Source organism: Vicia villosa, linkage group LG5 (assembly GCF_029867415.1).
Source record: "Vicia villosa cultivar HV-30 ecotype Madison, WI linkage group LG5, Vvil1.0, whole genome shotgun sequence".
Lineage (NCBI taxonomy): Eukaryota > Viridiplantae > Streptophyta > Magnoliopsida > Fabales > Fabaceae > Vicia > Vicia villosa.
Window position 1 is genome coordinate 158,007,468 of NC_081184.1, and position 14,991 is coordinate 158,022,458.

Consider the following 14,991-nt stretch of genomic DNA (forward strand, 5'->3'; position numbering starts at 1 on the left):
CTATGAACCTAAATTTAGGGTTTTTTAGAAATAGCAACCACCCACCTAATCATGGTAGTGAATCGTTGAATCCTTATTTTCAAAGGAGACGTGAATTATTCCCTTGAATCCGGTTTGAATTAACTCTGACTAAGACATGTCATTTTCCCAAACTGGGCAAGTGGGGAGTGTCATGGGCGAGTTTATGTCCCTTGTGGGCGAAGGATTATGTCGCCCTTTGTTGACGGCATGACTTTCTCGTCCTCAGTGGGCCCTTCACAAATATACCACTACACAATCCTTCACGCCTAATAGCTTGTTAAAAGGAAAATTATGCGTCCAGCTGAGCAACACGGCCCGAGTCAAACAACACGACTCGTGTTGGACTTACTTTTCTTGCAATTATTGATCATTTTTACTTCAATTTTGGTCCTAAACACTCCTTATAACCTGGAAACATATAACAACACACCAAAACGTATAAAATGGAAACAAACCGTAAAATCACACAACAAAACAGAAAGAAAACAAGATAAAAACGCGATGTAAACACCACACATCAAACACCCCCAAAATTAAATCATTCTTTGTCCTCCTAAGTTCAGACTCAACAATGTGTTCAGTTGGGATAAGAAAAAACTAATCTAATCAGCTAGAGAAATTGGCAAGACCTCGTTTATGTGAAGAGAAATGAAGGAGTAAGTTCAAGAGACCATTTCAATCTTTTCAATTCCAGCAATTTACTAGTCTAAAGTATTACAAAGGCAAACGAGTTGAAAGATTTTAGTTTTGTTTTTCCTGTCTAGACAATATTCAAATAGATCTATTCACTTTCTCTTCATTTTTTTTTTCTAACCAAAGAGAAAGCTTTACTGATAAACAAATAAATTAATAAACCAGGTCAGAGATAACCATATGTGAGATATTACAACTTCCAAATTCAATCATTATTATTACTAGCAATCTCACCATCAATTGATGCATCTCCAAGAACTACAGAACATTCAGTTGGTGCACTCACACTCTCACACAAGATCATCTCTACAGTCAACATGAACCAACAGAGATTATGAAGTCCACCCAAGCGTATTTGATATTGAAAACAGAAAAAAGAAAAATCCAAATTCTCCATTTAACATTTCATATGGAATTTTGCAGTCCGAAGTCTGTCATATTCAACAAATCTAAATAATCGTTTATACATGTGCCACGAGTTAAAATTCAAAACTAATACTAGAATTACAAAAGGTAACACAAAGGATCAATTTTATGTTTAGATCATCTCACACTATAGCAGATTGGGGTCAGTTGCACTTGAAACATCAAATCCAGGAGGTATAAAAATAACGTCATCCCATTTTGATGTAGAATTCTCCTGCAAAATTATTTTATTGTTAGTTTCAATTTTCAAAGTAAGTTCCTTATATAGAAAAACTCCCTTGTATTTTCATCTTCGGCAGTAACATGACACTCACCTTCATTTCCTTTATTACATCCTCTAGAGAAGCAACCTGGAAAAATAGATCATGAGTAAAGTCTATTGGACCAAACAAAACAAACAGGTGTTTTGAGGGGGACTACTGAATCTGTACCTCTATGTCTCCTTGTCCGGAAGACAATTTTATTCTATTCAGCTGACCAGACGCCTTTTCAATTGAATTTTCTAAATCCTCCTGTAAGAAATTCAAAATGCAAGGAGCATAAAAATTTGGCTTCATTTATAACTACCTAAACTCAGGTAATTCAATGCAGGCGCATTAACTACACCTTTCTGAAGAAGAGTGGACGATATCTCTTTGTCTGGTTCTTCAATATCAAACTTCTGGACTGTAATCCACCAATATAGAATTTAAAACACTAGTTCAGGGATTCCAGCAAGAAAATAAATGAAGTGCAATCACAAATTATGTCTCTAATATATTGGCAATACATTTGAACAAAACCAGTTCATAGTGTCTTGTTAAAGAGTACCAGACATCTACTTTCTTCATGCCATAAATGTCATAAATCCATTAAACATTAAACATTGAGTACATTTGCAGATCCAAGACCTTCAAACATCTTAAGGAAAAGGAGTTTTTTAGGTCACCCTAGGTCTGTATGCAACTCATGCATGAAAAATCAATTGCTACAGTTTTGATACATATCATAATAAGGGGAAGCAAAGATGCAGGACTGAAATAGAAGAATTGCCTACTGATGGTTAGTATTTGGTGTCAGGTATTTACAGTTTTAAAGTCACGGATAGAAGAAATGAACCATGGTTTATGAATCGTGGACGGGAGAGGCTGATGGTGTGTGCCGGCAGGAATTTCTGGCTAGCAATGAATTAAAATAACTTTTGATGGTCTATATTTTGAGCTTCATGGATAAAAGTAAAACACTAGAAAAAATGAAAAATTTCTTTTAAAAAGAGATTTGAGTACTTGCTTCAGTCATTCGCATGCAAAAAAAATTCGTGCAAACATAAGTGATGTTAAAAGGAGTCAAGTCAAAACAGGATTTCTTGTAACTATAATTTTTAAAATTTAAGAAAAAAGACTATGATAAACTTAAGAAATAAAACCTACATTACATCAGTCAAATTGGACTAGGATCTCTTAAGCAAGGTCTAAAATTCGAGCCTTGTAGATGGACAAAAACCGGCTACCAAAAAAATAGGCTTCAGAAATAGAAGTTTTCATAAATTTATATTTTAAAAATATTTCAACAAATATCTTGTTTTTATTGATGACCAAGCCTTATGTGTCTCTAAGAGGAACACAGCTTTGCTCTTTAGGAGGGGGTGCTAATAATATGTTCTTTGAGGCAGATTAATGGCTTTTCATAATTACAATCATGTGCTTTTAAGATACGCAATCATTTTTCTTCTTCTCCATTTTTTAAAACAATTCGTTTTGATTTATTTAGATGCAAGTATGCATGTTCTTAATCTTCCACTCAATTTGGCATGATTTTGCTTCTACTTAAAAACAGATAAGCAGTACAGAAGCTCTTGATTCCCTGTCGCAAAAAACCGGACAAGGCTGTCATTGTTGAGACAAGGATCCGAACCCTAAATAAATCAGTCATTTATTCTCTTTTTTCCCCACATTAATATTTTATATAGTATTAACATGTTGCAAAACATTCCTTGAATCCCCTATAATTAGATTGCTTGCAACCCATGAACTAAGAAACAAATGACATATCCAGAGTTAAATATATGAGAGAAGAACCTGGAAAACTGGAACACCAAAAAAGTCAGCGGAAGGAATACCAGATTTCTCCCTCTCCTGCAGAGCACAAGCATAGGCAAACATTACTGTATAGCTCAAATGACAAGCAACAATCTAAGTAGATACAGGCAAATTTTAAGTATGCATGACCAATTTTCAAACATCGCACCAAACTGCTGCAAATAGAATCAGTAGAATACCAGAGTAATCAAGCTCAACTTTGGGTATTTAACAAATCAAAAGTCTCGGTGAATTTCTTGCTAAGTGTTTTATCAACAAACTAAGGTTCTCCAAAAGAAATATTTGCCATCATGAATTACGTAAAAACTATAAAGTATTAACATGAAACTAGTTCAAAAAGAAACTTCTTTTACCCTCTTCCACCATAAGGTGGCATCACAACCAATCAAAATTCCAAGAATATCATTGGACTATAAAACATTTCAGTTAATAAAAACGTGATTTAATAGTACTTACTTTCAAGGTTTTGGATTACAGAACATGCATTGCTAGTGTAAATTACTTTTACTCATTGACGTCCAACTAAAAACCAGTATTTTGCAGTTACTTTTAAAATGTGGTTATAAAGTAGATATATGCGACAACATAATGAGTTTTATTGAATATCCATGTATAACTAATTTATACTAGCAACTTGCATTCCACATTGTTTCAACGACACAAAATTAGAAGGTAAAATGAATGAATTACACAAAGGAAGCCTAGTTATCCCTAAGACTGAAATGAAAAGAGAGGTTGAGAGGCATACTCACTTGTAACGCATTCTTGATTTGAGAGAATTCCGGTATCAATCTAAATGCAACACCATTTACTTTGAGTTGAAATACCTAAAAAAACGTGACAAACAAGTTTCAAACATCAAAATTAACTAAATAAATATACAAATAATTGTAATTGAAAGAGAAAAAGAAAGTGTATGAACGAACCTTGTTGAGAGCAACGGGAACGACTTTGGAACCTTGAGGCATGAGAGGGTCAATAGCAGTTACTTGGTGAAGTAACGCTTCAGCATCTTCTTTATTGAAGCAAAAGAGACCCAAATTTCTACCGGTGGAAGCGCCCGACACTAACATGAACTCATCCGCGGCGTTGCTGAGAGCGTAAACAGGAACGCCTTCCAGACGCTGCTCGATTGTCTCCGCCGCCAAGGGCCGGATACCATTGGGGGTTATCCGGGCCCACGGAGGAGATTTTGGGAAACGGTTTAGGTTGGTGGTTAGGTTTTGAACAAGGCCGTTGCAGCGGGTTTGGAATTCCGATAGGGCTTTCTGGAAATTGTCGAAGTTCATTTTGCTATGTGGTTGATTGCGGTTAGTTTGGGGTAGTTGCAGAGAAATAGGGGATATCGAAAGTGTGTAAGAGGGTTTAAGTTGAATGGATTGATCTCAAGTTGACGGTTGAGATCGTTTACGGTATGAACTGGGTACTGCAACTTGCAACGGATCACGGTCTCTGTAAATATAGAAAACTAGTAACAAACCCGTGCGTTCGCACGGGTTCTGGTACGGGACGCGCATTTGTTTCAGATGTATATTTTTTAATAGAAAAATAGCTGGTATCCGTTAAAAAATAATAATTGAATGTATAGAAAAGTGTTTGCTACCCGTGAAAAAATAATAATTGAATGTATAGAAAAGTGTCTGGTACCCGTGAAAAAATAATAATTGAATGTATATGAAAAAGTCTGGTACCCGTAAAAAAATTAATTGAATGTATAAAAAAATGTCTGGTACCCGTAAAAACATTTAGATCAATAAATTTTTTTAATACAAAATATAATTTTGTTATAAAATATGTGAATAATAGAAGATAAAAAAATTAATAAAAAAATAGAAGCGAAAAAAATTATGAATGAAAAAGATATGAGAAAAATTAAAGAGAAACCTTATAAATATAAAAAAGAAAATAATATTTGAAAATAAGTATAAAATTTATGAAGAAAGAAAAAATTGAGATAAAATATTTATGAAGAAAGAGAAAATTGAGATAAAATATTTGCCAATACGTTATAAACGCAAACCGTTTTAACTTTTAAGTATTAAAATAAATCTTTTAATTATTCCACTCATAAATTGTAGAAGGTAAAGTAATAAAAATATTTGAATTTAATTCATTAAAATATTTAAATATAATTTAATTTCTTTGTCAAAAAATGTTTGAAATTATAATTATTATTTTATTAAATAAGTGTTGGTTACAACATATAAAATTCGCTATTTTAGTCAAAATATTTGAATATAGTTTAATATCCTTGCATGCCCCATCGTTAAAAAAAATGCTACTTTAGTCACTCTTGTATCTATGGCTCTGTTTGGTAAGACATATTTTTGAGCTTATAGCTTATGTCTTATGTCTTATAAGCTCATATGATAATTTAGACCCGTTTGGTAACGGTCTTTTCATCACGAGCTTATAGCTTATTTTACTAACTTATAGCTTATTTTTCAGACGCTATTTCAAATAGCGTTTTAGCTTATGTCTTATAGCTTATTACTTTTTCTTCCTTTTTTATCCTTATTATTTCAATTAAAATCCATTTTTAACCCGTATAATTTATTTTAATTTAAAATAAAATAATTATATATTAAATATCTTTTATGTCATTTTACATTTATAAGTTAATTGAACCGCTAATTTTACCAAACACTTCAATGAACTTATAAGCTATCAGTCTCAACCATCCGCTATAAGCTATAAGTCATCAGTTATCAGCCATCAGTCATAAGCTATAAGCTATCAGCTAGCTTATCACTCAACCGCTATTTTTACCAAACAGACCCTATGAGTCTATGATTACTCTTGCCTACAGTTCTGCCATTTTTCTTTAGTCATCATTATTATGAAATATTATATTTTCTTTTTGGCTCATATAGATTTGTCCAATCACACTTAATATTTGTACAATCTTTCTATATATTATCTTTTTTCTTTAAAGCTTAGTATTTATAATATTGTTTTAATATTATAAAAAACATATATTATTTCTTTTATTCTTACACCAATTCATTTATTTACACTAATTAATAAACATTTGTGTTAATAAAATTTCGTTGTCTTTTCTTTTTAATAAAGATCAATATACTTATAATAATTATAAATATCAAATCTATTAATATTAAAAAAAATTTAATAAGCAATTTGTATCTAGTGGGTTTCGAACCTGGGACCTTGAGAGGAGCACACTCTCAAGACTAAGCGTTTCACCGTTAAATCACACACACGCACACAAATATATTAATATTAAATTAAAAAATATTTGGATCAATACATTCATGTCCCGTTATTAATCAATATTTGGATCAATAACTTCATGTCCCGTTAATAATCAATGTAATACGAATGTATATAAAAAAGAAAAACAAAATTATTTAATCGAAAGAGTTTATTGAAAAAGCATATTTTAATTTATATATGGATTAAAAAGAAACCGGTTCCCATTTATTAAAAAAAATTAAAATTTAGTCATTTATTTAAAAATAACACTCGCTATTAATAATATAATCCCTCTATCTTAAAATAATTATCTATTTAGATTAATAATAATAAAATAAATAGTATTTGGTGTCATGACACTTTGGCGTCAATTGATTTTATTCCTTTAAAAAAATATCACTTATTAATTTAAAAATAAAATTTCATTAATACTTTGACTAACAATCATAATAAAATTGTTATTTTGTTAATTCTAACTGATACAATATAAAGAAAGAATATGAGATTAGTGTATGTCCTTAAAAAAAATAATAAAGAAGAAACACATAAAATATGCATCTCTGTCTTTATTTTTTTATATATAGATGTTTTTTTATCTAAAAATTTGGAAAAAAGAATTAATTTTTATAAAGATTTACAAATACTAAAATTTATTTGTGTTAATTTTTTATAATAATATTTTATTTTTTATATAGCTGTCTTTTCTCTCAACTATGAATTTCATATAAATAATTTATAAAAAATTATTTTAAATAATATAATGAAAACATGTTAAGTCGTAGAAAAAGTCAAATATAATATGTATTAAAAAAAGTCATATAAGAAACCGCCTATTTTTTAATTTTTTATATAATAAATATATAATATTAGGTATCTACTAAAGTGTGATGCTTTTCTTAAAGTGTGATGTTTTTTTCAAGAACCTAATATAGCATAGCTATTATTTGTTATAGTAAAAAGGCTATGACTTGTCTATTCATTGTATTGTTATAAGACTTGCAAGATTAAAACGTTAAACTCATTTGTTATTGCTACATGACTTGCACGTTTAAATAAATTAAACCCATAAAAATAGGGATGGACAGATTTTTTTGAACACATCATATTTCTTTAATATTTTGAGACCCACAAAGTGTACCTACTCTACAAAATGTACCTACTCTGCAGTACTCAAGTGCTTTTAATATTTTGATACTCACAAAGTGCAGTACTTAAGTGCTTCATTATGATGAAATAAAGATAAATAAATAAATTTATTAGTAATGTAATACAGAAAAAAATTAGAAATGTGTGAAGTAGTTATAAAATATAATAATAAAATAATTTAATACTGAATTAATACACAATAATATATAAAATGAAAAAGTTATGTTAGGAAACAAATAATTTCTTTAATAATAATATAAGTAATAGAATAAATATTACATAAATTAAAAAAGTATGGAAACACAAAAAAGATGAGGTGATGTTGTATTTTATTTTAATGAACAAACGTGTCACATCTATGTAATATATGCTATTGCAGATTAATTTTATATTTTTAGAATATAATTTAGTGATAGCTTTGGTATAGTATGAATAATCATAGTTTTTCTTATATTGGTATAATATTTTTCTTATAGTCTTTTTATATTGAAAAGAATGTAGCATTCTAATAATTAAAAACTACATTTAATTCGACAAATATCGTCCAACATAAGATTTATACAATACTAATATTATAAAGTGACAATGGTAACAAAAAAATTAAATATTTTATTTTAGTTTTGTTAATTTATTTATAGAAATTCCATTATGAATAATTATTAACGAAAAAATTAAAGAGAAATTTTACACGTCATTTATAAATATTTATCCATATGGCAAAAAAGGAAAATTTTTAAATGATTATATTTTCAATCTATTTTATTCTTGTGAATGAACTTTAATTAAAAATGACTGATATTGTTTAAAATTTAAAAAGAAATAGTATTACCCCTACTAATTTTCTTTTTAACAGGAAGTTAAAAAAATAAATTCATAAAATTAGAGGACTAAAGTTGCATTTTACAATAAGTTTTAACTATTGCAATTTAAATAAAATTGATGAATAAATAAACCATTGAATTATATAAAGCATTATCATAAAGACCATTCAATTTATTGATGTTTCCATTTTTTTCATCTTGTTTTTATGTAGTTATAGAGAAACTAATTTTTTCATCTTGTTTTTATGCAGTTATGCAAAAATTTATAATTAAAAATCTTAAATATAAAGAAATAATTTTTCAAATCTATAAATAAATAAAACACATCTATAATAAGAAATAAAACAAAAGATATTTTTTATTTCAGCTTCAAATAGCACAAAAATAGAGTAAAATTTTCATCTTTAAACACTATAATGGTTTCTCTCTAAAAAAATAAACATTGGATCTAAATAATAAATTTTCATATTTTCTATTGATCTATATAATAACTGATGATAGGTATAGTTTAAAAAAATTCAAAATTAATAATTATTTTAAATAAAAATTAAATGGTGATACAAATATCAAATTGTTTTAATATAACTATTCGTGGATTCAATTGTTAATTAGTTTTTGCCACAATTATTTCTTGAAACTTCAAATGAATAATATAAATATGAGTTGAAAGTTTATCATTATGTTGAACTGAATAGCCTTAATAACAAATTTATTTGTATAATAGCATTTTTGCTCTTATATTTAATTATAATTATGTTCTTTTATTTATATTGGAATATGGAGTTGAACATTTATTTTGGACTGATTTATTTTGGACTTTGTTAGGGATAAAAGAGCATATTTGAAACTTTGTTCTGCTTATTTTTAAAAATAAAAAATAAATGTACTTACTTGTAGTGGTCTCTAATAACATGAAAAGACATAGAGATAGATATGTAATAGACATGACTTTGGCTTGTCATATCACAGTACACTAAAACCTTTCCTATAGTCTATTCTATAGCTTTTATTTGATTGAACCAAGACAATAATTATCTCTTTTTGGAAAATTTATTCAAAAATGAATCTCAATTTTTAAGATATGAATTACTTAAAAATGTGATATGTGTATATTGTATTAACTTTGGTAAAATTTGCTATAAATGTTCTATTATAGTACTTTTATGACTTTTATTTGATTTCATGCTAAATCAATCAATATATTACTCCCTCCATTTAATTTTATTTTAAAAAAGCAATATAAAAATGATAATATTGAATTTAGATATGTTTTAGTGTTAAACATTGTAGTGATTTATTATGATATTGTGAATATTATTAATTATTATTGTAATTATTATTTATTTTGAATATGTAACATCAAATAAAAGATCTATTATTAATTATTATTGTAATTATTATTTATTTTGAATATGTAACATCAAATAAAAGACCTATTGTAATTATTATTTATTTTGAATATGTAACATCAAATAAAAGACCTATTGTAATTATTATTTATTTTGACATTCTTTTATAACATTAAAAGACCTATGTGATGATGAAAAGGTAAAAGTTGATGTGACTTTAGCTTGCAATAAACAACACACTATGCTAAGACCTATTATATAGTCTATTCTATAAATTTTCTTTGATACAACCAAGATATCCATTTTTTCTAACTTATTTCACTTTCAAAAAAAAGTACATACGGATTAGAATAAATTTAAGTAATAATGGTCTCTCTTTAATTAGATCTTTTTATAACATTTTTTTTATTTTCAACAAAACTATATATAAATATATCTATCATTAAAAATTTTACATACACTTGTAGCTTACACTTAGAAAGATTTATATTCATTTTTTCTAATTTATTTCACTTTCAGAAAAATTAAATACTAATTAGAATAAATTTAAGTAATAATGGTCTGTCTTCAATAATTTTTCAATCTGAAAATTATAAATAAATAAAAATTAGAGTAAATCATGAAACAAATATAAATTAAAGAGAGTTAAATGAGACATATTAATTACACTTTAGAATAACATTAATTTGATTCTAATTATATTTGAAATTTGCTTTAGCTAAATAAAATTATTCAAAATCAAGTATTAACAAATAAACTTAGCAAATATATCTGCTTCAATCCTCTTAAACATAAGAGATCTATAAAGCAACAACTGAAACATGAAATCAAAAAGAAAAAAATATAAGATTAAATGTTAGGAAACAAAAAAGTAAGAAGGAAGAAGACAAATAAAAATAAAAACAAAATATAAATATTCCATTTAGAGCATGAAGTTGTGAAAGATTAGAGAACCTGAAAGAAATAATAAGAAAAATGAATAAAATCTTGAATAAAAAAGTTAATTAAAATATAATCTTATAGATCTGTAACATGCACGGCAGATTCGAGATCTAAACTCTCAAAGCTAAAACACGCACGTTGGATTGAAACTCTGACCCTGTAGATCTGAAACATGCACGGAAGATTCAAACTCTAACCTTGTAGATCTGAAATATGTGTGACAGATCCGAGCTCTAACATTTGCATCCTTCAACCTTTATTGACACAACATAGGTGGTAGAAAATAGAAAAAGTGGAAGGGTCTGCAAGAAAAAATCTATCTAAGCAACGCATGCCCCAAAATACTCGAATCTGAAAAAAAATTTACGAATAACTTCAATTTAAAGATACCGTTGTTCATCTGCACCTTTTATTGCACATACCATAAGAGATCTTGAACATTTTCTTTGCATTCAAGCAGTGCTTCTGCAAGATCTGAAACAAACACATAATAATAGTTCATAAACCAAAAATCCAAAGAGAAAGAGAAAATAGTCATTGATGTGAAAGCAGAAGAGAGAAGAGAAAGTAGAAAGAGAAAATAGTCATTGATGTGAAACCAGAAGAGAGAAGAGAAAGTAGAAAAAGAAAGAAATGTGAAAGTGAAAAGGGAAAGAGAAAAAGAAAAGAAAAAAGACATTAAGAATATTTTTATTTTGTTTATTAAGTAGAAGAAATAGTAAACAATATGAGCAAGTGGTTAAAAAGTAAAAAATAGTTAGAAATCTATGAAGCCATCCACGTGGCAGTGTAATAGAGCAGTAGGGCAAAATAGGAATTTCAAGAACATTAAATTTTCTTATATGATAGATATACCCTGCAATTTTCTCGTGACACAACAAGATAGGATAAGTTAATCCTGAAACTTATCTTATTCTGTCTCACTAGTTCAAATTGTTATCCTGAATATGAGCTGGGTTAGAATCCGGCAGGAAAGGATAAAAAAATGATTTACTAATTTACCCCTATAAAATATAATTTAAAATTAAATATGACAAAATATAAATAAAAGTTAATTTGATATTAAATTAAAAATATTAATAATTAATTTAATAAAATAAAAAATTAGAATATTTAAAAATAAAATAATTATTAAAATTTTAAAAATATAAATTCTAATTTTATTTTTTATCAAATTAAATATATGTTCTTGCAAGGTTAATTTTGTCATATATATATATATATATATATATATATATATATACACACACACGAGAATTCATGATCTTTTTCAAGAAAATTTGAAATTATTTACTCAATAGGGTCAATGAATTTTTTTAATTATAATTTTTTTTACCAATTTATAAATTTTAAAATATTTTACAAAATAATTTTTAAAAAATATAGTTGTTTTACAAGAGTATATATATACTTATTTGAAATTATTTACTCAATATTATCAATGAGTTTTTTTATTATTGAAAAAAATATAGTTATTTTACAAGCGTGTGTATATATATATACTATCTGTTATCCTCTGTCAACCAAACACATGATAGGATAAGGTTTATCATGTCTGTATCATATCATATCCTTATCCTGCTTGATATCCTATCATGTCTCTATCATATCCTGCGCACCAAACGGGTCCTAAGTGTTTTAATTGATTAGATACGGATAAATTAATTATAAGAAATAAACTAATATATGATTTTGTAAAACACTATAAGAATGTTCTGGAATATAAATAGAAACTAGGAATATGAATATATATGTTTAGCCGCTTAGAATTTAATTGGTTGTGTTTCATAATTATATTTATATTTAAAAAAATTTATCATTGAAAACAAATTCTATCATATAAGAAAACTAAAATGAATTTTTATTTACCTAACTCAAAAAGTTGGGTAAGATTATCCTTAGTGTAAAATGTCTTGAAAATAATAAACAAATGTACTATTTAGTAAATAATTAAATATGTAAAAGTTAAATGGTGTTATGTGATTGGTTGAAGGTACACTACCAATCTTTTTGTGATGGATAGAGAAGTTGTCCCTGTGTTTTTTTTCCTCTCCACAGATTGCCACATTAGTTGCTGTCTCCACAAAATTTCACATCAGCATCAATTTTTGGTCTTCAATTCGTAACTTCCTGCAGTAACATCTGAGGGTTACAATTTGGGTAATTGATATCATGGTCATCCGCGTTCCAATTTCTTCCAGAACTTCTTCACATGCTGCTTCAATTTCTTAAAATTGACAACCAGTTTCACACGAATCCTTCCCCCCGCGTCAACCCTAATCCCCAAATTGATTTCGAATTAGATTACAAGTACACGGTAAAATCGATAAAAGAAATCACATTAAAGATAGAGATTCAGGTATGATTGGTTCTTATTTTCTTCTTTATTCTTCTTTTACCTTTTCCCTTATACTCCAATGCTTCTTGGTGTGTGAATCCGGATCTATCGTGCCTTTGATGTTGTCTTTGGATGTTTTAGTGGTTTTCTGAGCGTTTTAGCGAAAGTATGGTGAGGTTTTACACGGTTGTGGTGATGCGCGATCTGGGGTCGTAGTGAGTTGCATTTATTGTTGATGAGTAAAGGCATTGGGTGTTAGGGCTGCAGATTTGTGAGTGTTGTCATAAAATTTGAAGGTGTGAGGTTAGGTGATGTTGTGTTCACGGTTTGCGGATAGAGGATAATGTGAATGAGTAAGGTTGCGAGTGAGACTCTGAGTTGGGAGAGTATTGTTGCTATTTGGAATGAGGTTTAGGATAGGTTTTGAGAGTATTGTTACAGATTTTAGACCATGTTTATGTACTGCTTTTATGACTTTTACATTTATGATTAGTTAATAAAATTTATAACGGCTTTTGTTTGTTTTTGTGTAGATATGTTGTACAAGGATCATCTCAGTCATAAGAAATTCACTATCAACGCTTACTCACCTAGGTACTCTCTTTTTCATTCACTATGTAGTTCCCAATTTCACTAATCTCATTTTTAGGTCTTTCTAGGTTTCGATTTCGATTTTGATTTCAATTCACTGTCAACCTTATATTTGCAGTAGATGTTATTCCGAGCTTTCTTATGGTTACTTTATATTTGCAGCTTGGAAATGGAGAACTCATTGGATTCGATCGTATTCGAAAGTGCCCCATTAAAACCTTCAAAGCGGTAACATCTCTTTCGTGCCTTTGGAATTGAACATACTATGAGTGATTGATTATTACACTATATTTGCAGCCTGCAAATGGAAATCAAAATTAGATTCAACTTTATTTGAAAACGGCTGATTTCAATTCACTATCAACCTTATATTTGCAGTACATGTTATTCCAAGCTTTCTTATGCATATAACCATTTAGTTGAATTTTTATAATTCACGATGAAAGTAAGGAAATATGATTGCATGAGATTAAATAATTTAGTTATGAAATAGTGTTGGGAAGAGATATGAATCAGATGCATATTAATATTGACATTTATAATAATTAGGAACACATATATCATTCTCAAATTAGAAGAAAGATTTGTAAGCTACAATTTAGTGCTGTAAACACATAAATATGATTTGTAAAAACAGTACAAGTCAATTTAGTGTTGTAAACACATAAATATGATTTGTAAAAACAGTACAAGTTATTGGACTCGTTTGTGTTGTTTTTTTTTAAAAATGATTTTTATAGTGTTACATAATTTTGTGTAAAAAAAATTTATAAATTTTTTTTTATAAAAGATTCAAACAAAAAATTGGTTTGAATAGTTATTATTAAAATGTGATTTTAGATATTTCATCTAAATTTAAAATTATCATATTTAAAATTACAAATATTTTAAAACCGTTACATTTAGATATTTATGTATGATATATGAAATCAAATTTCAAACTTATGAATAAAGTAAAGTTAAAATCCATAAATAAGTTTAAGTAACAAGCATCTTAAAAAACAAACCAAATTTAATATACTATTCGGCTTGATTCACGTATACTGCTTTTTTTAAGCTACAAGTTAGAAAACAAATTAATAAATTAATTATCCCAATTAATAAGTGTAACGGATTAAATTCTAAATAGAAACTTTCTTTTAAATGTGAAGATACCAAACATAAATGTTCATAATTCTACTTAAATAAAAAAATTAAACAAATACCGATTTTTTAAAATTTTGAAACATATATAAATAGTTTCTCATAATACTATAATCTTACAATAAGTAGTTCCACAATCCACTATAATACATAAGGTAATACCCCTGTGCAACAAAGCTAAACAAACTAAAACCAATAACCAAAACTAGTGAATGACACCTAAGCCAACA

At 27.7% G+C, this 14,991-nt stretch overlaps 1 protein-coding gene and 1 long non-coding RNA gene across 3 annotated transcripts; both read right to left on the minus strand.

Annotated features, from left to right (window-relative positions):
* Positions 1 to 1,084: 1,084 nt before the first annotated feature.
* LOC131603455 (protein TIC 22-like, chloroplastic) lies at positions 1,085 to 4,665 on the minus strand. Its single transcript, XM_058875767.1, has 7 exons — positions 4,145 to 4,665; positions 3,971 to 4,045; positions 3,198 to 3,254; positions 1,747 to 1,806; positions 1,572 to 1,652; positions 1,455 to 1,490; positions 1,085 to 1,354 (listed from the first exon to the last, which is right to left on the minus strand). The coding sequence occupies exons 1-7, from the start codon at positions 4,505 to 4,507 to the stop codon at positions 1,268 to 1,270; spliced, it is 759 nt and encodes a 252-aa protein (XP_058731750.1). The 5' UTR covers positions 4,508 to 4,665; the 3' UTR covers positions 1,085 to 1,267.
* A 5,537-nt stretch (positions 4,666 to 10,202) lies between these two features.
* Positions 10,203 to 11,314, minus strand: LOC131607928 (uncharacterized). 2 transcript variants are annotated; one of them, XR_009285447.1, is made up of 3 exons: positions 11,096 to 11,314; positions 10,887 to 10,991; positions 10,203 to 10,330 (listed from the first exon to the last, which is right to left on the minus strand). It is a non-coding gene; the product is annotated as an uncharacterized LOC131607928 (long non-coding RNA). The 2 variants fall into 2 exon arrangements; XR_009285448.1 differs by lacking the exon at positions 10,203 to 10,330 and adding an exon at positions 10,536 to 10,701.
* Between the last annotated feature and the right edge of the window lie 3,677 nt (positions 11,315 to 14,991).

Excerpts from the sequence above, each read along its gene's own strand:
- LOC131603455 (XM_058875767.1), bottom strand. The coding sequence starts at position 4,507 with ATGAACTTCGACAATTTCCAGAAAGCCCTATCGGAATTCCAAACCCGC. Across the intron at positions 4,046-4,144 it reads TTCCCGTTGCTCTCAACAAG|GTATTTCAACTCAAAGTAAA; the intron begins GTTCGTTCATAC and ends ACGTTTTTTTAG. Across the intron at positions 1,807-3,197 it reads TTGGTGTTCCAGTTTTCCAG|TCCAGAAGTTTGATATTGAA; the intron begins GTTCTTCTCTCA and ends GGTGGATTACAG.